Below are 22,753 nucleotides of genomic sequence, written 5' to 3'. Positions count from 1 at the left end.
TGTGGCAGAGTCGGATCCAAGGACTGGATCCGAACCCCATTTGTGAGGAAGAATGAAAATGGACAGCACAGATGCCTAGTTATGGTGAGTACATAACTTATAAATTTCCACCATACCTTGTTCTGCATCAAACAATTACTTTGATCTTCCAGGAAAAATAATCAGAAGGGAGCTGGATACAGCAGCTTGAGTCTCGCACATGCCTCTTGACATTCTCTGATTGCTGTAATAAATTTGTTTCTTTTCTGCCTGCGTACAGTGAATAATCATTTTCCACATTGAAGAATGAAATTGTGAATTCTCCCTTGGACAGAGATCTAATTTTTGGACCTTCTGCTTTAGAGGTCATAAAAAGGTGTGATAAGAGATTTAAGACCATTCAAGGCATCTCACCAATTTTTCATACCTCCTTCTCCAGTTTTTCAGAGGGGTTGTCTGCTCCCTCATCTAATATTAGCAAAAAGCAAAATAGAGAGTCCCAGCAGAAGGCTGGTAAACAACTGCTTAAAAGGCAATGGCAGCGAGGTTCCAAAAACAAAGCACTGCTTCTAAGCAGTGTTGTTTAGGACACGTATTCTAAACAATACTACTTAGAAGAAAAGCAGCATTTTACATTGGTAGATGATTCTTTTTTTCTGTTATGGTGTCTCTCACAATAACAAGAATTGTTTTATGAGTAGTAGCATTTCTGACTGTGGCAACGTCTATCAGGTCTGAAGATGATCAAACTTTAGTTAAGCATTTTGCATTTTGAAATATGGAATATGCAAGACGTAATGCCTACAGGATGGGTGTTTTTGGGGAAATGGACTGCCCAGGGATGTTGTGATGCCCAATATCACAGGCAGATGACTTTTCCACCCTCTGAAAGGTCCATTAACATTTCTTGAAGAAGCTGCATGCAAAACTGCATTCCTTTCTGTGTTTGTCAGAGTTAGGCTACTGTATAAATTAATGATCAAGTTCCAACTTCCAGCATGTACTCAGTTTGCCAAAGGCAGCTCGGTCAAATGCAAATCAACTGAAAATGTTAGCCAGAAGCACTTTCAGCAATAGTGGATGTGCCAGGGAGACTTGCAGTCGACCGAACTCCATCAATCTAGCGACATGAATCCATCCATTACAGATATTTTCCTTTTTCTAAAATCTAGGTAATAGCAAACATATATTCCGGGGGTGTCCGAACTTAGTATAACTGAAGGATAGTACTAAAATTTTGGCCTGAGTTTGTTTTGGTTAACTAATGAAATATGTTGTGTTTGGATAAAAGACTGAACCAAATTTATAAAAATCTTGACAGTGAATTGATGAATAAGAAAAGTATTGTATCTTTAAGAAATATTAAACAAGATGGTACGTGTATGATTAATGCCTTAGATTGTTTTTGTTTCGTGCTATAACATACTTATTGTGTATGTTGTTGAATAATTTATTGTTAAAATAACTTGGTTATTGTCTATAATCACCATTTGCTTATTCATAGTCTTTCAGAATATTCTTCAGGGTTTGGGGGCACAATAAAAATGTTTAGGATTGAAAGTACAAGTTCACTCATTTTGCTTTTCAGACCATTCTCAACCTAGGCAGTACCAGAGGTGAAGCGTAGTATGTTAAAAATATTCTCTGATTGGCTGTTAGCCATTTGTGTAGCTGTCACTCATTTAGTCAGGATGTAATAGACAAGTCTTTGTGGTTTCTGTTCAAGCAGCTTTATTATGTATAAACACATCACAATTGAAGTTTATTAACTTTAACTTGGGTAACTTGTATACAACTAGCTACATTCATTCATACATGTTCATTCTGGCTGCACTTTCAAAATGGCACAGAGTATAACACGTGCCTGCTATTTTGTTTTGTACACATTCAGTCCTTGATATGCTTCTTAAAGATACAGCGCACTCACACTGTTCTACAGTAGCTAATTGTGGTCTTCATAAATACAAGCCCATTTTTTGACCTGCAAAACCAGAAATTTTGTGGCTTATGTCTTAGCTTTCCACTAATGTGAGAAACAGACTGATGCAAGCTTGATGTTATCTGTTAGAAAATATAAGTTTTATATATATATATATATATATATATATATATATATATATATATATATATATATATATATATTAGTAGTCTAAACTATGCTTGCATCCATGACTTGGGAAATCTGATAAAAGAAAAGCAATAAGAAAAAATATTTTTTTTTATTTTAACTGATATGCAAAGAAAATTAAGAAAATGATGATGTGACACCTCATTATGGTCCTTGGTCAGCTGTCATGTTTTCCTTTCTAGCCACAACAGTAGATGGACTTCGTCTTGTAGATGTTCCTCAAGAATTGTGCATCAAGTTCCTGCAGTTAGCAGATACAAATAATGCACGAGGGATAGAGACATGTGGAATTCTGTGTGGAAGACTGGTATGTTGCATAGTTTTGTTTATTGCAGTCACAAGTGATTCACTAGCACAAAATATTTACAAGATGTTTCATCTATTCTCCAATTTTTGGCTTAATCCTTTCCAGGGAAGCAAAAGCATGTCCTGTCAATCAGTAGAAACAAAGCAGGGAGACTAATCCAGGTTGGAAAACCAGTCCATTTCATGGTTCACACGCACACAACTCACTCAAGCATGACATGCACACCGACAGGGAGTTTGGACTATTTCCATTTTACCTACATCATACCTTTGTGATTTGGGAGGTAATTAGAGCACCTAAAAACATCCATATGGACATAAGGGCACCCCAGCTGAGAACCACCCCCCTGAAGATAACAGTGGAAGATATTCTGTGCTGGCTACACTCTGTAAAACTGAAAACATCACTTCCATGGGCCTAGACATTTTATCTGGATGCCTAAGTAGTTGCACTCAACCTTCTTTCATTGAACCTCTCGTGAACTTGTTTAATTTGAGTTACAGAGTATATCCCTAAGTTTTGAAAAACAGCTTAGTAGTACCTCTGCATAAAGGGGAACCCTACCACAGACCATCAGCCTAACTACCCTAATTTGCAAGGCCATAGAACGTATCAGATCTGACCATTTGGACCCCCAACACTTTGGTTATGTGAAGGATATATCATATCTACCGTTATTTGAGAAGGGTACAAGTATAGTGGAGTGGTCACACAGTTCACACAGCATATCTGGGTCTGGCCAAAGCCTTTGACACTGTACCCCTTGCTGGCATTGTTCTCTGTCTAAAAGAACTAAAGGTAGACCTTTAGATGGTTAGATGGATTGCAGACTGAAAAAAGGATAGAGATCCTTTAACAGTTTAGAATTACTCTGAGACAAACTACCTCTTATTAAGTGATTACCTGACAAAATTTCAAGCCTATTCAAATCTGGAGAATACAGTTGCCTCTGCAGAACTGTACACTAAACAATGTACAGTCATGTTAATAAATACATAGAGACAGCTGTGCCTACCAGAAACAAGCCCAGAACAAAAAATAAATAAAATAAAATATGGTTTGCTATTGCAATCTTGTAGTGCAGGGGATCGAATGGTCAGTATTATTTGTGGAGATCGTGGCACAGTGGAGAACAGGGAATTCACCCTTTTCCTCACTGTAGTGTGATCTTGGACTTGGTATATATAAGTTGCAGAGAGTGTGGTGTGTGCAGGAGGGCTTGCCCCCCCCTGCAAAACAGTAAAAAACTTGAGCCATTGATGTGAATGTCTAACATTATATTACGCTGAATAGCTTGGCTGCCAGGCATCACCTAATCTATTTCAAATTAAATCGAATGCAGATGTCACTGAACTGATGGTTGATATAGTGTAGGAGTCAAGATTACAGTTCTGATTTTATTTTATGCTGATTTAAGCAAACTAAGAAAGTGCTTTCTTCGTTTCAGTAGTAAACCCTAAACCATCCTGGTGTAATCCAAACATAAACAGATTGTACAACAAAAGGAAAGAAAGTCATAGCTAAAATTGGAAGTGCATAGGCCATCAGGATAAACCTCTCTCATCAGGCTAAACAAACAGTTTAGAGAGCAAATTCAGTCTAGCAAGGCCAGTTTTGAGGTAAAGATTGCCTTCTAGTCCATAGAAAACCACAAGGCTTTTTTTACCTTGTCCAAAACCTCAAAGGTGGCACACAGTGATGTGCTGAACTGATTGTTAATGGAGCCACTTAAACAGAGCCGAAAGATATAGTAAATCTGCTAGCCAACAAATTGAGCTCCAGTTTTATCCCCCTCTTCCCCCCAACAACCCCAAGTATAGTAGAGAGTCGATTATCAGAATTAATCGGGACCTAGGGTAGTTCGGATAAACAAACTGTTCAGATGGTAAAAGATACATTGAACCGGATAAAAAACAACTAAAATCTTGTTTTTTCTGCACGTAGGGAATACACATTTCAACCATTCAGTGATTCCAGTGGACAATAAAGAATATTTTTCACACATAAGTGGGTCACAAGCTCAAAAAACACACACAAGCGAATCTGTATAACATTTACATATTCAGACTTTATGATTTTTTTCTACCCGAAAACCTTGGAAAGCTGCGTTAAGATAATTGACGTTTTGGATAATCAACTCTCTACTGTAATACCATCAAACATAACCCCAGAACTGTCACTAGGGAGCAGGTCCTAAATGCACTCTTTAAGGCTAAGAACACCACGTTGATGGGCCCCAATAATATCCCAGTATGCCTGCTAAATAGCTGAAGCATGACCTATCTGGACATCTGGAGTCTCTTTAACCATCGCCTCCAAAAAAGGGTTTGTGCCCTGTAAATTGAGGACTGCAGTGGTCATCCCTCTGCACAAGAGTGGTCCCATCAACAGACAGGACCCTAAGAACTACAGACCCATAAGTCTGACTACTCTCAAATGCAAAGCCGTGGAAAGAATTACATGGATATGATTAATAATGATGTAGGAAACCTTCTGACACTGGATCCAACCCAGTTTGGCTTCATCAAAGGTAGATAATGCCTTCTCAACATGGTGGACTTCTTTGAAAAGATTGGCTGAGGGCAGACTGGTGCATACTGGCTACCTTGACCTGGCTAAGGCATTTGATACAGTACCCCATTCAGACATTGAAAAAAAAAATTCACAGAATTAAGCATTGACCCCAGTGTTATGCACTGGATAGCCAGCTGGCTGTCAGTAGGACTCAGGAAGTTAGGAAAGAAGAGAAAGCCTTCACAAAGAGGTCAGTCACTAGCAGATTCCCTCAGGGCTCTGTGCTGGTCCCTCTCCTTTTTGATATTTGCCTCTTTGAAGTCAAAGCCAATATCAGAGGCCTGGGGCTGACTGACTTTACAGATGACTGCAAACTAGGAGCAGTCATAGGATCCCTTCAAGAAACAAACATCCTAAAGGAAGGACTAACACAGACAAATGACTGGTGCAAAAGCCACAGCTTAAAACTCAGTGCCAAGAAATGCATAATAGTACCTTTTGGGAAGTGAGCCACCCTATGAAACTACCTCATTGATAGCACACCCTGCAACTGGACCCAGTAGTCAAGGATTTGGGGAAATGTGTGGATAGTTACCTGGCTATCAACCAGTTGTGTTTAAGGTAGTAAGGAAATCATTCTGTGTTGCTCAACTTATAAGCAAGGACATGGCTTCTAGTTTCAAGGAGGTCATAGTTCCTATGTAGTTATCCCCCATCATACACATCATTTAGTTATGTACCTTCTTTGGTATGTACATGACCAGGCACATGCGACAACTAGAATGTCTACAAAGGTTCCTCACAAAAGGAATACAGGGTGCAAAAACATGTCCTGTGCAGATCATCTTAAAACCCTATGTCTAGACTCTTTTTCCTACCAAATGTTGAGAGACGATATATGAATGGCTTGCAAGACATCCTTGGATCCTTCCCTGACGGACCTTTTGCACGTCTGAAAAATTAATAACATTGGAACTACGTGATCAAGGGACTTGAACCTTGCTTGTGACATAGCTAGGACATGTTGGAGGGACAGGTATGTATCTCAGAGAATTCCCCTCTTCTGGAGTAGTCTTTCTATTCATGTGGATCAGAGTTCTTCCTTAACCCGATTCAAGTATAACCTGGACCACTGGATGGGAAATCAGAAATTCATCCAAGATATTGCACCTATGTCTCTAATGGGCAGAGGTGGTCTGTAAGTCATACCTTAGCTTACATATACCCTATAAAATAACCTCTCAAGCTCAAAACAATTGCAGGATATATTTCGGATGCATGGCTAGGCAGTGGTTGTTAGCCTAACATACACCTATGGACCTGTACACTTAAGGTAGCAAGTGCTACTTCAGAAAGTACGAAAGTAACCAGCAAAGGCCAGTGGGGTATCCTTTTCCACCCCCAATAGTGAAAATCAACAAAGACTGAAACCTGTACCTGTATTCCCTGTTGATATAGAAGCATTTCAACAAGAACTAGCCCTTGCAGACCAGAAAAATACAGAGAAATGGCTTCGATTAAATGCAAAAAAGTTCAACATTATCACTTTTGGCAAACACTTTTCATCTACTACTTGCAGCATAGTCATTATTTATAGTTGCAAAGACATGTCTGGAGTGTTTCTTCCCTGGCCCCCGCTGAAAATTGGCTTCATTCCAAGTTGGACTTTTCCAGTAAATAAATGTTAAAATAAATAAAATAAAAATGATGACACCCCACCCAGACACAGTAGTCTGAAATCTTGGTAGCTAGATCAGAAATTCTCTTACTTCAGACCAGCATGTTGCAGCAGTATTTAGGAAATCTTAACTTGCACAGCCAGTTTCTAAAGATGTTGTATCTATGTCAAAAAATGCTATTGTCCCTCTGTACTCTGCCCTAATTAGACCAATCATCTAGTAGAGTAACTCCTTCAGCATGTAACTAGCCATAAATATCATGCAAGTAGAAACGCCCCAAAGGATTCTGACAGAAAGATTATTGGACTGAAAGCCTTTAGCAACCAGAACAGTAGAAATATTCTCCCTGTTCCCTGTCTGTTAACGACTGCTACATGGTGACCTATGGCTGCCATTTTGTGCTGTCAAAGATCCCATCCTAATGGATATTTCATACCATCACCAGACATCCAAACCAAGGATTTGAGCTTCTACCAAAATATAAATAAAACACTTTGAGGGATATATGTACTACACAGTATTTGGACTGTCTCTAGAACATATTGTCCATACATGTTTGACTGCCCAGTGCATCTCCAGTAATGACACTTGTCATTTTTGAAATGCAAGCTACTTTTTTGTACTCTGACAATATCTTTCATATTTGTGATACTTGACAATTGGATGGGGTGTATTCAAGTTTATTGTTAGCCTGACTGATTTTGCCCTTCTGGAAGTGGAGGGTACATTGTGATCATGGGATATGAAAAGACAAACACGTACTTGCTTTGTAGTTCCTGTCACCATTTGAAAACCAAGTTCAAAGTTATAAAACTCGTTTATTTATAAAAATATGCTAAATCCCAACAAAACTAAGTTACTTCTCTTCAACCCAACAAATAGGACCAAATCACCTTCATTCAACATAACAGCTAATAATGGCACCATCATCTCCCCAGTAACCCAAACTAAACTATTGCGTGTCATGATCGACGACAACCTTAGGTTTGATGTACACATCAATCAAACCATAAAAACTGTTAATAAAACATTTGGCAGCCTCTATAGGATCAGATCATTCCTAACCCCACAAGCAAGAACTGCTATTGCCCGCACCCATCTTCTATCAACCCTTCTCTACGCCTCCCCTCTCTTCTCCCACCTGAGTAAATCCGATCTAAAGAAATTGTCTACATGCCACAACCACATTGCTAGATTTGCAACTGGCTCACCCTACCGAACCCACCATTGTCTGAACCCTAACCTCCTGGGCTGGCTGGAACTACACCAACTCCTCCAGCTCAACCAGCTCATAGTTGCCCATAAAATACTCCACCACCCAGACACTACTCCAGCCCTCAGAAACATAATTCGCCCCTATAGTAACAATCGAACACTTCGCTCATCCACCAAAAGACTAGTACTTATGACCAAATCACACCACGCTGCAGGTGACTCCCTCTTCGCCAACTCTGTTGGTAAATACTGGAACTCACTACCAGATGACATTACCCAAGAACCCTCGCCAATGCTATTCAAACACAAACTTAAAAGCCACCTTATGTCACATTGGTTATGTCCCTGTACCAATCCTGACTAGTACCCCTATACCCTCTCCACCTCCTTAACTTCATACAAATTACCCTAACAGCCCATCCAAACAAGATGATCAATCATATTAACTAATCTAGGTATTACTGCCTAAATAAAATGTCCTAAACCTAGGTAATAAGGTATCAATTACCTACTACCACAACTTATAAAATGTCTCATGCCTCATGGATGAATGTATTCTGCTATGCCTGTAATCGGCCTGTATGTTCTGTAACTGATATAATCGTACTATCTACTTTTTCTTTCTGTATTCACTGTTACTTTATGCTATCTACCTAAAAAATTTGTAAATTGTTATGTGTTTGGAGCTTTTCTCCCCGGGACTCCAATGAAAATGGATATGTATCCAGTCGGACCATCCCGGTCAACAAATGTAAAATAAATAAATAAATAAATATGTTGAAAATAATTATATCAAAAACTTTATAATGACTATTTGACTTCACATAAAAATTGATGATTTGAGTAGAATCGGAGATCTTTATTTTGTAGTTGGCTTTAATAGTTAGAATACTGATATATTGAAGGGAAATGTTCAGCCTTGCAAGTAGTCATTGCTTTTTGTAATAATTAGAAATTCTAATTTAGAATATGATGTGTTCTGGCTCTACAGAGCCTTGAAATGAGTCAACCTCCCTAGGATTGATTATCAGTTTTGACAGTGGAGGAGCCAGTTGGGAGCATGAATCAGTTGCTTCTCCTGTGATGGGGAGAGGTACATGTCTGGGAATGCATGCTTCTTTAGAACTCCTCCATTGAGACTGGAGTTATCCACTACAGTAATTCAAAGTCCAGCATCCCACATGGATATCTCACAAGGCATTTTCTCCAAGTGCACATACACAGCACATTTGAGGTAAATTGCTAAAATGTTCTCTTTTTACAGGGAGAAGTGCCCCTGCAATCCCAATGAGGTGGATTTGCGTCCACCTTACACACACACACACACACACACACACACACACACACACACACACACATATAAAATATTTGAGTGTGTGTGTATGGGTGTGGGACAGTATGTCGAAAGGACACTGCCCCAACACGCAGGATTTGGTCAACAGGTATGCAAGATTGACAGTCCCTTTGTGGGGAGTATTTCCTTTCCCCAAGGGTTGTGCAATCTCCAAGTTAGTATATATATTTAGCAAGTGGTGTGGGGGGCTCATTGGGGGCTTGCCTCCCTACAAAAACACATCTTCAGTTTAGTGTGCTCCGGGGATGTGTCAGTAGTGTTGATTTCGACTTTGACATTTATCTCTTGGATGTCGGGGCAGTGTCTGTTTGATCTACTACCCTACACCTATACAGATAAATGTGTGTCTATATATATATATATATATATATATATATATATATATATATGTATACGTGTGTGTGCATGTACACGCGCACGCTAACTAAACTGTCACACAAGTCTTGGGAAATAGAGAAAATGCTCCTTAATGGTGAAATACAACTTGCAGTACCACAGTTTTGCATATGGCAGAAACATTCTGGGAGCCAGTGCTTTTGGGAGATTGCCTCAGGCAGTATCTTTCTGTGGAGCCTACATTCAAACAGATGCAGAGATCCCAAGTTCAAGTACAGACTGGAAGCCAGTGAAAGTGTTTGCCTTAAAGGTGTGTGGGGAGCCTTCAGGCTTGCGACACTTGCAGAAGCAAGTAGCCAGACCTAGTATCAGCAGGCACGTACAGTGAAACACTGTGAAGCTAAAAGTGAAAATCCTGATCCCCTATGTTGATTATAGCATCACTCATGGCACACTCAACACGCATCCACTGGCAAATGACTGAGTAATAGAGCTGTTGCTTCAGAAAATGAATGGGTCAGTACAGCAGTTGGAGGCCTGATATCCAGAATGGGTCTAAAAGCAAAAAGTAGGCAAGAAAAAGAATTTGAGTAAGTCCTGTCATTATCAATGTTATGGCCTTATATTTTATTCCTTTTTGTATTTCATTTATTCATTAACTCCAGGCTGTTCTTTGGTCAGTGTATCTCTCTCTCAAACTGCTTCAAGGGTTTCCTTTTCCCACCAGCAATACTGTTGCAGGTTCCTTTTCAACCATTTTGTAGTTGGCCATAGTGCTTAGCTTTCTTCTGAATTAGCATAAATTGTGTCCGAATTCATGAAATAATCCTGCTGAATTCCATTGAAACTTTGATTTTAATATCCGATAAGAACTTCATAACCACTTTGTCTGCCCATTTTCAGTTTAATGGGTAAACTTAAGATCCTAGTTAACTACTGACTGCTTTTCCAGACATATAAGAATTGTTTTTTGTCAGTCATGTACATGGTTAAAATCTTTCAGTTTTTAAAATTCTAGAAGTATTCCATACATTTGATTCATGTGTTAAATCCTTCTTTTGCCTCTGAATAGTTAGCCCATTAAATCAGAATTTAATCCCTTTGCTATTTTCCATTTATTATGTTATATTTCATAAATTTCCTTGACATATTTGAAGATCTCCAACCAAGGGCCATCCCTGGGGTCTCCTTTGGGTAGATCCTCTCCATCCATCAGAATCTGGCTTACTTGTTTTGAAAATACTGTCTTTAGAGATGTCCAGTTCATGTTAATACTCCCCATAAGCCACTGACTGCTTTAGTGCCTTCATCTCCAGAACGTATGTGCCACTTTCAATAAACAGATGTAAGTCTTTGTAGTTTTTAGAAAAGCTCTGCATTCACATGTCTTAATAGCACAATAAGTGTCTGTTTAGCAGTCATATTACCAGCTAAGAGCCCCGTTGTTGTTGCCTATACTGTATTGAGGAAAATACAGTCTTGACAACTGCCAAATTTGACATATGTTCAACATGGCTCCTTGGCATCACAGATGAGAAAAGTTGTTGACCTGTTTTGTGAAAATATTGATAGTCAAGACCTCTTTGTATAATAACTGACAGGAGGGTCTTCTTTGCTGTTTCTGGTATAAATCAGAATAAAACAGGGTTGACTTAGAAAGCATGTACATGCCTGACCCTCTTTGAAGCAGTAGATCTTTTTCCTTGTGGTAACTCCTCCCCTATCTGGAGCCTGCAGATTGTGAACTCACTCTGAATACTTGAACCATAAGCGGTCCTCTACCTTAGTCAAACATTTTAGAATCAGAAGAGGTAAAACCCTCATTTCCCTCCCTGTTTTGAGGGTATGCATTATGATGTTAATGAATTAGCCTGTGTTTTCATGGTCAGCTGAAGCCCAGGCCTGACCATGTTAATTCTGAAAATCAGTCTCTTGAGTCATCCTCATGTCAGCTGAGATTTTGTGGGACCTGGGACTAATTTTCTCACTCTGGCTGCAGACCCACCTTGCCCACCAGGCCAGGGTTGCCACCTTTTTAAATGCCCAAAGTGGGACATTTTTGGTACAAACATCAGACTTTGCAGGCCAAAACATACCAACGGCCAGTACAAAGGACAGAACTTCCCTTTTTTGCCTAAATAAAAGGTTATTCTTGTAGCATTTTAGTTGCTTATTCTGTTTCTTATAACATGTACGTGTTTCAGATACAGAATAACTGTTTTATGCAACTAGTATATAAAATATAGGAAATAATTTTGTCCTAAAATCTCAGGACATTTCCAATTTTTACATTTTTTTAGCAGGACACAACTGCCCAAAGAGGGACTGTCCCTCGCAAAGTGGGACAGGTGGCAACCCTATTGAGGAGGGTACATTCAGTCATCCAGCGCAGGGGCTCACATCTCAGGATCTCAATGAATTATAGAGATAGGAACATAACATGCTTCACAATTGTACTAAAAAAAGCAAATAAATGAGGACTTCCAAGATGGCTGCACATTGAGTAGTAGCTTAATTTCAACTCTCCCATTGTGAAAACAGAAACTCAGAAGAGAACTTTTGAGAGAAATGAGAAACTCATTTTGGGGTAAATTTCCATAACTGGCTAGTGAGTGCACTGCCTGGATGCCAGCAAAAAAGAAATTCAGCGAACCTGAAAGAGAATCAGTCACAAAATGTGAGGGGGAAAACACTGACTGGGAAGAATTCTGCAGCTGTTCAGCAAAAAAGCAATGCAAGCTCTAGCTTTGGTGTGAGACATGACTTCTAGTAACCTAAAGGAAAAATAAGTCAGCTGTACTCAGATCTGATTAAAATAAATGAAACACCGAAGGAGTATATTAACTCAAGTAAAAGGGTGGAAAAATGGAAGAAGCTTTAAACAGATATTCAGATGAGATGCTAAAAATTCAAAAATCTGAGGTTGTATGTAGAAAAGGCTGACTAAATATGAGACTGTTCAAGAAGATATATTTCAAAAAATAATAAAATTAGTGGACAGATGATGTAGGGAAAATTTGTGATTTTCAGCTATACCAGAGAAGCTGGAAAGAACAGACTATTCATTTTATGAAAGCACAAATAAGCAAGACTGCAGTGGTGGTGCTGCGGTAGCGTTGTCGCCTCACAGTAAGACGTTGTCCTATTCAATTCTCGGCTAGAGCGTCTTTTGTGTGGAGACGTGTGAATGGGCATACCTTCGCTGAAGGTTGTGCGTCAGAGCTGGCAACTCGGCACGTAAAAATCTACTGCCAATCATTAGCGGACCGGAGTTCCGATGTGGCGACCCATAACCGGGAAAAGCCGAAAGACAACAAGTGGACAGATGATGTAGGGAAAATTTGAGATTTTCAGCTATACCAGAGAAGCTGGAAAGAACAGACTGTATTCATTTTATGAAAGCACAAATAAGTAACTGTACTGATATTCCACAGCAGGAGTTGTTAATTGAAAGGGCACATTGTGTATATGCTCTAAACCTGGCCATGAGAAAGCAACCTAGACCTTTAATAGTAAAGATGCAATTCTACCAGCAGAAAGGAGCTGATTCTGACAAAACTGTGGCAGGAGGACAAAGTACTAAAAGTGGGAGAAAATAGAGTATGAATTTATAATTACTCACAGTACACAGGGCAGAAGAGGAGTAAATTTATTCATCTAATCAGGGAATGTTGAGAAGCAGGGATGTTTTTCAAGCTGCTGTACCCAGCTATTTTCAGAATATTCTTTCCTAGAGGGACAAAATAATTTTTTGATGCAGAGCATGCTAAGGAAGAAATACAAATGAGACTGTGCCAGCAAAACTTTTTCCAATGTTTCAATGAAAAATGCTTGAGAGACCGAAAAAAGCGCAAGAGTTGGCTAGAAGAAGCGGGACTACATTGGAAATGAAGCATACACTGGATTTAGGAGATGGAGATCAACAGATGTAAAACCAGAAACTCAGAAGTTGACAAATAAATGTGGGATTACAAGTCATTAATTGTATTTGTGAAACATGGCAGAACAAGAAAAACCTGGAAATATTGGACTTTTTTTACTTTGTTAAACTTGTAGGAGATGCTAAAGCATGTGCCCTACTTCATGCCATTGATGTTTGAAACAGCTGACATATAACACAGTGGCCTCTCTTTCTCCTCTATAAAAATTCATGCCTCTACTCTTTCTGCTCATTTTCCCACTGAGCAGCCCCCTTTTCTCCCACCCTTTGATAAAACAGTTCCTGAGAGGGGCTAGCGACTTGAGGCCACCCAGAAGGGCACCAACCCCAGCTTTGGGACCTTAACTATGTATTGGAAAATCTCACTCTTCCCCCTTTTGAACCAGCTTCTTCTGCAGAGCTAAAATTTCTCTCCTGGAAGACAGCATTCCTTCAGCCAGAAGAGTCTCCGAGCTGCAAGTGCTCATGGCTGTGAAACCCTTCATCATCTTCCATGCTGACAGGTTATCCCTCAGAACTTACCCATCCTTCATGCCCAAGGTGGTGTCCAGTGTGGCTCTCAACCAATCCGTTCATTTGCCCACCTTTTTTCCTAATCCCCAGAACAAAGGGGAAAAGATTCTGCGCTCTATAGATGTGCACAGACAGCTCAGGTTCTATCTAGACATGAGTAAATCCTTCAGAAATTCTGATCAATTTCTGGTTAGCTGTGCTACAGGGGCAGAAGGCAAAACCATCTCCAAACAAACCATTTCCAAGTGGATAGCACACCTCATCCATTTCTGCTACAAACAACATGGAAAGCCTCCCTCCAAGAGGGTCAGAACTCACTCCACCAGAGCAGCCTCCACCTCTGCAGCTTTTCTCAGAGGAGTCCCCACCAGGGACATCCTAGAGGCTGCCACCTGGACATCTGTTCACACTTTTACCAAACATTATCACCTGCCTCTCTTCTCCAAATCCAGGGCAGGGTTTGCCTCTGCAGTCTTGCAGGGCATCCAAGCCATCCCCTAGTCTCTTTGACTGCCTCCACCCATTTCCTCAGCTTTGGGAATCAACCCAAATGTGATGACTGCAACAGTGAAACACAAAGAACATAGTACAGTTGTGTACACTTCATAAATGTAGATGTTCGAGTGTATTCACTGTTGCAGTCTTGGATGTTCATCGTGTTTCACTGTTGCAGTCATTACACTTGGGTTATCCTGCTGGCAGGCTACCTGCAGTCGGCCTGAATTCCAAAGTCCTGGTCCGGCGTCGGCTGCTGTCGCCTCTTCCCTGACGTCAGTGCGCCAGGGGTATAAAAGATGCAGCCGACACCATTTTCTTCAATCTTTCTTGCCGCGCGGTGCCAAAAGCAAAAGCAGTTCGCAAGTGCCTGTCGGCCGACTCCTGAGATTTTCGAAATTGAATTTCGGATCCGAAGTCTTCAATAAAGCTAAGTACCCCGTCGGGGAAACTTTTTTCTTGCTCCAGACCGATGTCAGAAAAAGTTAACAATTGTATTTCTTGTGGGAAGCAAATACCTCATAAGGATTTTCATTCTTACTGTATTCCTTGCCTAGGCCCTGACCACAACGTTGCTAGTTGTTGGTTTTGTGCTAGATTTAACCAACGCACAATAAAGCGGCGGTACGATTTTGCTTTTCATTACTTTGGCCAAAGGTTTAACTATATAATACCATCGTAACAACCGACGACCAGAATTCATAAAAAGCGCAAGGATAAAGAAAAGGACAGGCATCCGAGGTCCAAAACCGATGACAATGCCTCTTCTAGGCCAGTCGCCGGTTCGCCGGTGCTCAGTGAGGCGCTTTCGCAGCCCCTGACTCCTGCTACCTCAGAGCCACAGGCCGCTTCCGACTCCCACGTGGAGACAACTAGGCCTCTGTATACTCAAGGTATTGGCCCTTCGGAAACTAATCCCTCAGATGTGTCCGAAGCCGCTGAGCAGGCATCTGCTTCTGAGGGTGTCTTCAGACCTACACAACTTTATATCAAGCCTACTTCAGCATCCAAGACAAAGTCTAAAACAGTTTTAAAGACAAGGAAACAAGTACAGCATTCTCCAGGACAGGATTCTATGCCTAAGAAACAGATGCTCAAAATGGCCGAAGACCTAATTATTTTGATCAGGGATTCCCATCCCCCTCCTGAAAAGAGGCCTAGGCAAGACACTGAATATGATTCCTCTGATCAGGTTTCCATGTCCTGTGATTCTTCTTCAGCACAGGGATATTCTTTTCCTCCCTGTGAGGATTCTGATGCTGAAGATTCTATTCTTTCAGCCTCTCCTCCTGAGGATTACTCATTTGGGGAAACCCCACATACCATGAGGGAGCCATTTCCACTGGGATAGCCAAGATTATTCAGATTCTAAGAAAAGGCTTAGAGATTTTCTTTTGCTACCTCAGCACAGACCTCTTGCAATTCCTCCTGTTCTAGACATAGTAGATGATGTATTTTCAGAGTCCGGCCTGTCTCCAGACTCATTACCTCCTGCACCTGTTAAGCCGGACAGATACTACAGGGTCCCAGATTCCCATAAATTTCTAAATAAAAACCCTGCTGCGGACCCAGAAACTATCTCTCAGGGTCCCAAAGGGGTGAAGGCTGCTACTGCTAAAACCCTGTCCCCTTAGATAGAGATTCTAGGGCTCTGGACAGATGGGGGAAAAAAGTCTACACTTCTGCTACCGTGGCTGTAAGGGCTTTAAATTGTCAGTTTCATATGCTCAAATATCAGCAATATTTAATGTATTTGTTAAAACAAAAAATGTTGACAAATTCTGCAAGTTCTGAGAACAAAGATTTGCAGGATTTATTGCATGCAGCTGAACAAGTGGGAAAACATACTTTGCAATGTGGTTATGATTCACTGGAGGCATGCTTGGTTAAAGGAACAGAATCTGCCTGATCATGTTAAGGCAAAATTATTGGATGCTCCATTACAGCATGATACTTTCTTTGGTGTTAAGGCAGAAGAGGTGTTGAAGAAAATGGAGGACAAAGCTAAATCTATGCAGACAGTAAAGGATTTCTTACAGGTACAACCACCCAGATTTAGCAGGAACTGGCCCAGCGTCAGACAGGCCACAAAGAGGCAGATTCAGATGCCCTAGAGGCAGGCAACAGCCCCAGGGCTCATACAGGCCCAAACAATGGGGGTGATTCTACCTCCGAAAGTGGAGAAGACAAATTACAGCCTTATAGGAAACAGTCCCAATGACTTCCCTCTGCCAATGCCAAGCACTTACCTTTTGGCAGCACCCTTAGGGGGAAAGCTAGCACTTTTTTCACAAAACTGGCACAGAATCACCCAGGACAAATGGGTCTTAAATATAGTCTCTCAGGGCTACACGTTCCACTTTCACACCCTTCCAAAGGCAAAAGGTATGCCAGACCTGTGACACAATCAATGGGCAGAGGCACAAAAACAAATTTCATCTCTCATGGACATGAGGGCTATTCAGTCAGTGCCACAGCAAGAGCAGGGACAAGGATTTTACTCAAGACTTTTCTTAGTGCCAAGAAAGGAAAAAGCCTGGAGACCAATTCTGGAGCTGTTTATTCTAAATACTTTTCTGGCCGTTCCAAAATTCAAAATGTTGACTCTGCAGCAACTTCTGCTCATGTTGGGCACGGAGGCTTGGCTTGTAACTTTGGACCTTAAAGAGGCATACCTGCATGTACCAATAAGACAATCTTGCAGAAGATACCTCAGATTCATAGCTGGCACAATGCACTACCAATTCTCTGCACTGCCCTTTGGCTTATCTACTGTGCCCAGGGTCTTCACAAAATGCCTGGCACCAGTAATTGCTTTTTGCAGACAAAGAGGAATTCAAATATATCCCTACTTGGACGACTGCCTTATTCAAGCAGAGACCAAAGACACTCTACTAAAGCACCTGGCATTTGTAAAAAGATTATAAATTTGCCCAGAGTACACAGTATACAAAAAGAAATCAAAACTAGTACACTCTCAAAAGATAATATTCCTGGGTGCAAGCTTAAATACAACTGCCCAGATGGCTTATCTCACGCCAGACAAACAAAGGCAACTGACTTCTTACTTCAAAAACATGTCAGCAAAGACCCAGTTATCTGCAAGAAAAATTCTACAGACTCTGGGCTACATGGCATCCTGCATTCTACTAATTCCATATGCAAGACTGCATATGAGGAAACTACAATGGTATCTAAAAAGTGTTTGGACTCAACATTGCCACAGCCTGGAAACATTAATTACTGTCATTCCCTGCCTGCAACAGGAGTTTCGATGGTGGGCACAGGCCTGTCACCACAACAAGGGACAGCCATTCACTTTACCCACAGCCAGGCAGGCACTAACAACAGATGCATCAGATTATGCCGGGGGGGCACACATGGCAGGAAAATGTATTCAGGGCACATGGCCCACAAGCCAAATGCATCTTCATATCAATCAAAAAGAGATGCTAGCTGTGCAGAATGCCCTGACAGCCTTCAAGGACCTACTTCATCCAGGACAACTGCTGATAAAGACGGACAATACTACAGTCATGTGGTACATAAACAAGCAAGGAGGCACACATTCCTACCCCCTCTACAGACAAATCATGACTTTGTGGAACACAGCATTGACTTAACAAGTACACCTGCAAGCACAATTCCTGCCAGGAAAGAAAAATACTTTGGCAGACGAACTAAGCAGAAACCTCATGGATCCTCATGTGTAGAAACTAGATCCACAAGTCTTCAGCATGATAACAGGAAGATGGGGATGTCCAGACATAGATCTATTTGCCTCCCCTCACAACTGCCAGCTACAGAGATTCTGCACTCGGACGTATCACAAACTAGCATGGAAAGTGGATACCCTTTCATTCAGCTGGAAAGCCCTTACAGTATATGCCTTCCCTCCTCTGCCACTCCTCCCCAAGGTACTCCTAAAGGTCAGATAAGAAAAGCCAAAAATGATCCTGATTGCCCTAGACTGGCCACGCCAGCACTGGTACCCAATCCTAAAGAGCTTGTCTCAAGGCCCAGCCTGGACATTTCCTCAAATTCCTCATTTGCTGACCCAACAAAACAATCAGATCCTACACAGCCAACTCAGAACCCTAAATCTGGCTGCATGGTGGATGATGTAAACTTTCAAAATGCACCTCTCTCTAAAGCTGTTATGGATGTTATTTTGGAGACCAGGAGGCCCAGCACCAGAAAATCTTATGCAGAAAAATGTTAGAGATTCTGTGCTTAGAACCAGGCACAGGAAATTGACATATTCCTCAGATTTTACAATACCTAACTGAGATGCTGGACAAAGGCCTATCCTTCTCATCAATTAAGATCCATGCCTCTGCCATTTCAGCTGACTACAATATGGACCCACCTATAATTTCTCATCCACTACTCAGGCAGTATCTCAGAGGGGCCAAAAACATAAGACCTCCAAGGAGAGCACCAATACCTGCATGGGACCTCAATTATGTCTTGGAAAAGCTCACACTACCTCCTTTTGAGCCAGCCTCAACTGCTGATATAAAATTCTTAAACTGGAAAACAGCTCTGCTCCTAGCAATAACCTCTGCAAGACGAGTCTCGGAGTTACAGGCACTCATGGCTGTGGAACCTTTTATCATTTTCCATCCGGACAGGGTTTCTGTAAGGACAAACCCAACATTTATGCCTAAGATAATGTCCAGTGTGGCTCTTAACCAAACCATACATTTGCCTACCTTTTATCCAAACCCGCAGAATAAGGGGGAGAGACTTCTGCATTCATTGGACATACACAGACAGCTACGTTTTTACTTGGACAAAACTAAAGCTTTCAGAAAGACTGAGCAACTCTTCGTGGCATAATGCTGCAGGATCACAAGGAAAAGCTATTTCAAAGCAGACCATTTCAAAATGGATAGGCCACTGCATTCGTTTCTGCTATTCACAACATGGCAGATCAGTGCCTAAGGGCATTAGGCCACATTCTACCAGAGCAGCAGCCACTTCAGCAGCCTTCCTCAGAGGAGTACCAACCAAGGACATTTTGGAGGATGCAACCTGGACTTCAGTGCACACTTTTACAAAGCACTACCACTTACCTCTTTACTCTAAATCTAGAGCAGGCTTTGCCACTGCAGTTCTGCAGGGCCTCATAGCCACTCCTAATTCTATTTAGGCCTAGCCACCCAACCTCAGCTTTCAGATTCAACCCAAGTGTAATGACTGCAACAGTGAAACACGATGAACATAGTACAGTTTTGTACCTACCATAAATGTAGATGTTCGACTGTATTCACTGTTGCAGTCTGGTTTACCCACCCATCATCCCTCTTTCATTGCTGGGACTTATCTGTACTTCTCTTTTCTATACAACATATGTGGTGTATTTGCTTGTAGATGAAGGTTATGTGCATGCTTTTTTATGATCAGAATTTTTTAGCCTACCCTTTAGGGGGCACCTGACATCTGGGGCAAGAAAAACTGAAGAAAATGGCATCGGCTGCATCTTTTATACCCCTGGCGCACTGACGTCAGGGAAGAGGCAACAGCAGCCGACACCGGACCAGGACTTTGGAATTCAGGCCGACTGCGGGTAGCCTGCCAGCAGGATAACCCAAGTGTAATGACTGCAACAGTGAATACACTCGAACATCTACATTTATGGTAGGTACAAAACTGTACTTTTCCCTCCCTCCACCCCCCTTCTTCTCGTTCCTTACAAAAGGACATATTGGTATTTACTTTCTACTGGTGGGGTTTTTCCACCAGAACCTGCCTCCTACTTGGGGGCTCCTGACAGGTTAGGGCAAGAAAAACTGATGTAATGGCATTGTCTGCCTTACTTTATACTACTGACGACCTGAAGTCAGTCCTGAAGCGACAGCAACCGGCGAAGAAATACTAAGACTCTGGTATTCGGGCCTGCTGAGGGCTGCCCTGGCAGGGATAACCCAAATGTGATGACTGCAACAGTGAATGCACTTGAACATATACATTTATGGTAAGTGTACACAACTGTACTTTCTGACTTCTGTGCCTGAGCCTGCTCATCCTCCACCTCGGGACAGCCAGCTCCCTCTGCGGAGTGCCTTGTCTCTTCCAACATCTCCTTGGAACATCCCACCGAGGAGGTCCCTTGAAAGTGACTGTGCAAGAGGAGGCACTTGGATTTCCCACAGTAATCACTGAGGGAAGACATGGACTTTGATGAAGGGGAAGGGTCCCCAAGATCTCCACTGGATGATGTCTCCTGATCCTTGAATTCCTATGCCAAAGAGGTGGATGGTCTACCCAAAACCCTTCTTCAGAGGAGTTGGTGTTTTTGGAGGCCTTTGGGTCTTGCTTATCTGCATTGTGGGTGCCCCCCCCCATGGATGACCTTATCAATCTGGTCTCCCGCAGGGCATGGTAGGAGCTGAACACTTTGGAGCCCATTTCAATGAGAGCTGACAAGATCCTTAGTGCCCCAATGGATAGGCAGCACTGGACAAAAGGTTCCGTGGTAGATGCCGTGGTTGTTGCGGCAGCCACTAAAAAAGAGCTGGACGAACAGAGCTCCTCTGTCCATCCCCCTAACAGGGAGTCTAGGGCTTTGGACAGATTTGGGAAGCATGTGTACACCTCAGCGACTTTCACATTGCGATTGCTGAATAACCTGGCACACTTGACCAGACTACAGAAGGACTTCATTAAGGAACTCTCTTGTTCTGCCCTAGGGTCCATGTCTGCAGAGGAGCAGAAAATCTTCTCCTCCAGGTTGGCCACCCTACAATCTATCTGTAATATATCCATGAGGCTAATCATGCATGCTGCCGAGGGTACATCAAGAGCGGCTGGTTCAGGCATTGCTGTAAGTCATCATGCTTGGATGTGGCTCTGTGACTTCATGGAACCTTTCAAGGCATCCCTCATCAATGCTTCTTTTGATGGATCATCATTGTGTGGCACCACTGTTAAAGAGATGCTCTCCCATAATGAGAAGGATGAAAAGACCTTGCCTGTCACTGGAATCCATTTTTCTACCCCACAGACATTTGTCCAGGAACCAGCATGGTGGTAAAAAATTGTGGTTCAAAATGTCTCAAGGTCCTTTCCAGGAATCACAGGGAGATGCCCCCCCCCCCCCCCGAGGCAGAGGTGGGAATAACTATAATGGTAGATACCGCCCTCGCAGCAGAGGATGGTCTGCAAAATCAAACATCACAAGACTCCTCCTTGGATATGTCATTTCAGTGCTCCTGAGAGGTTGCCCAATTGTCCTACTCTGAAGGCAGTTGGAGGGCACTTATCCTTGCACCCAGACACCTGGTTTGCCGTCACGGATGATTGTTGGCTACAAAACATATCCAGGGGGATATTCCATTCCATTTTTCCAAAGACCATTCCCAATGTTCCACCCAGTCAGACAAAGGAAACAGCGCTCCTAATTGCAAAGCTGCTAGGAAAAAAGAGTCATCCAGGAGGTCCCACCAAACAAAGTCAGATCTGGAATTTACTCAAGTTCTTTTTAGTGCCAAAGAAGACAGGGGACCTAAGGCCAATCTTGGACCTAACCAGTTCCGGATGATCATGGTTCACTTCATTCTACCACTGTTACGAAAAGTCAACTGGATGTGCTTGATCAACCTTCAGGATGTGTACTATCTCATCAAAATGAACAGGCGCTCCAGAAAGTTTCTCCTCTTCTGGCTGGAACCCAGTCATCAGTTCAGAGTACTTCCTTTTGGTCTCAATACAGCCCCCAGGGTGTTCACAAAATGCATGGGAGGTAGTAGCAGTTCACTTGAAACTGCATGGATTCAGTGTTTTTCCTTATTTAGACAACTGGCTCCTGACTGTATCAAGCAGGCATATACTACTACAAGCCAGGGACTATTTACTTTACCTAGCCCCTATCCTGGGCTTCACAATCAACATGCATAAATCACAGCTTCCTCCAGTACAGCTGATAAATTTTATAGGAGTATGGCTAGACACAGCCAGTTGTATGGCCTGTCTGCCCCCAGACAGGCTATACACCTTAAAATCACAGATCAAACAAATTCTGGCCATTCCCAAGCCACTAGCAGGACTAGTCCTCAGAGTATTAGGATTGATGGCTGCCACAATAACCTTGATTCCAACAGCACACTTACATATGTGAATCCTTTTGTGGACCCAGGCGTTTCAATAGTCATTACATTTGTGTCCACTAAATATTCAATTAAATTGTCCTGAGTGTGCAAGGACTTGCTCCTTTGGTAGCTTCCACTTAGAAGACATCTAACAGGGATGTCCTTTTGCCCCCCTCAATATCACATTGACCACAGATGCT

The 22,753-nt window shown here is 42.0% G+C and overlaps 1 protein-coding gene across 5 annotated transcripts in view; it reads left to right on the top strand.

Moving 5' to 3' along the window:
- The window catches only part of LOC122811292 (STAM binding protein), a 688,610-nt gene that overhangs the window by 297,455 nt on the left and 368,402 nt on the right, over positions 1-22,753 (top strand). For all 5 annotated transcript variants that reach the window (XM_044083041.1, XM_044083043.1, XM_044083042.1 and 2 more), the window contains one exon: positions 2,290-2,414. In XM_044083041.1, the coding sequence (XP_043938976.1) occupies positions 2,290-2,414 (125 nt within the window). The remainder of the gene's footprint in view (positions 1-2,289; positions 2,415-22,753) is intronic.

Source organism: Protopterus annectens, chromosome 9.part0 (genome assembly GCF_019279795.1).
Source record: "Protopterus annectens isolate FY-2018-M chromosome 9.part0, PAN1.0, whole genome shotgun sequence".
NCBI classification, from domain to species: domain Eukaryota; kingdom Metazoa; phylum Chordata; order Ceratodontiformes; family Protopteridae; genus Protopterus; species Protopterus annectens.
This window is presented reverse-complemented; position numbering and strand designations above follow the sequence as displayed.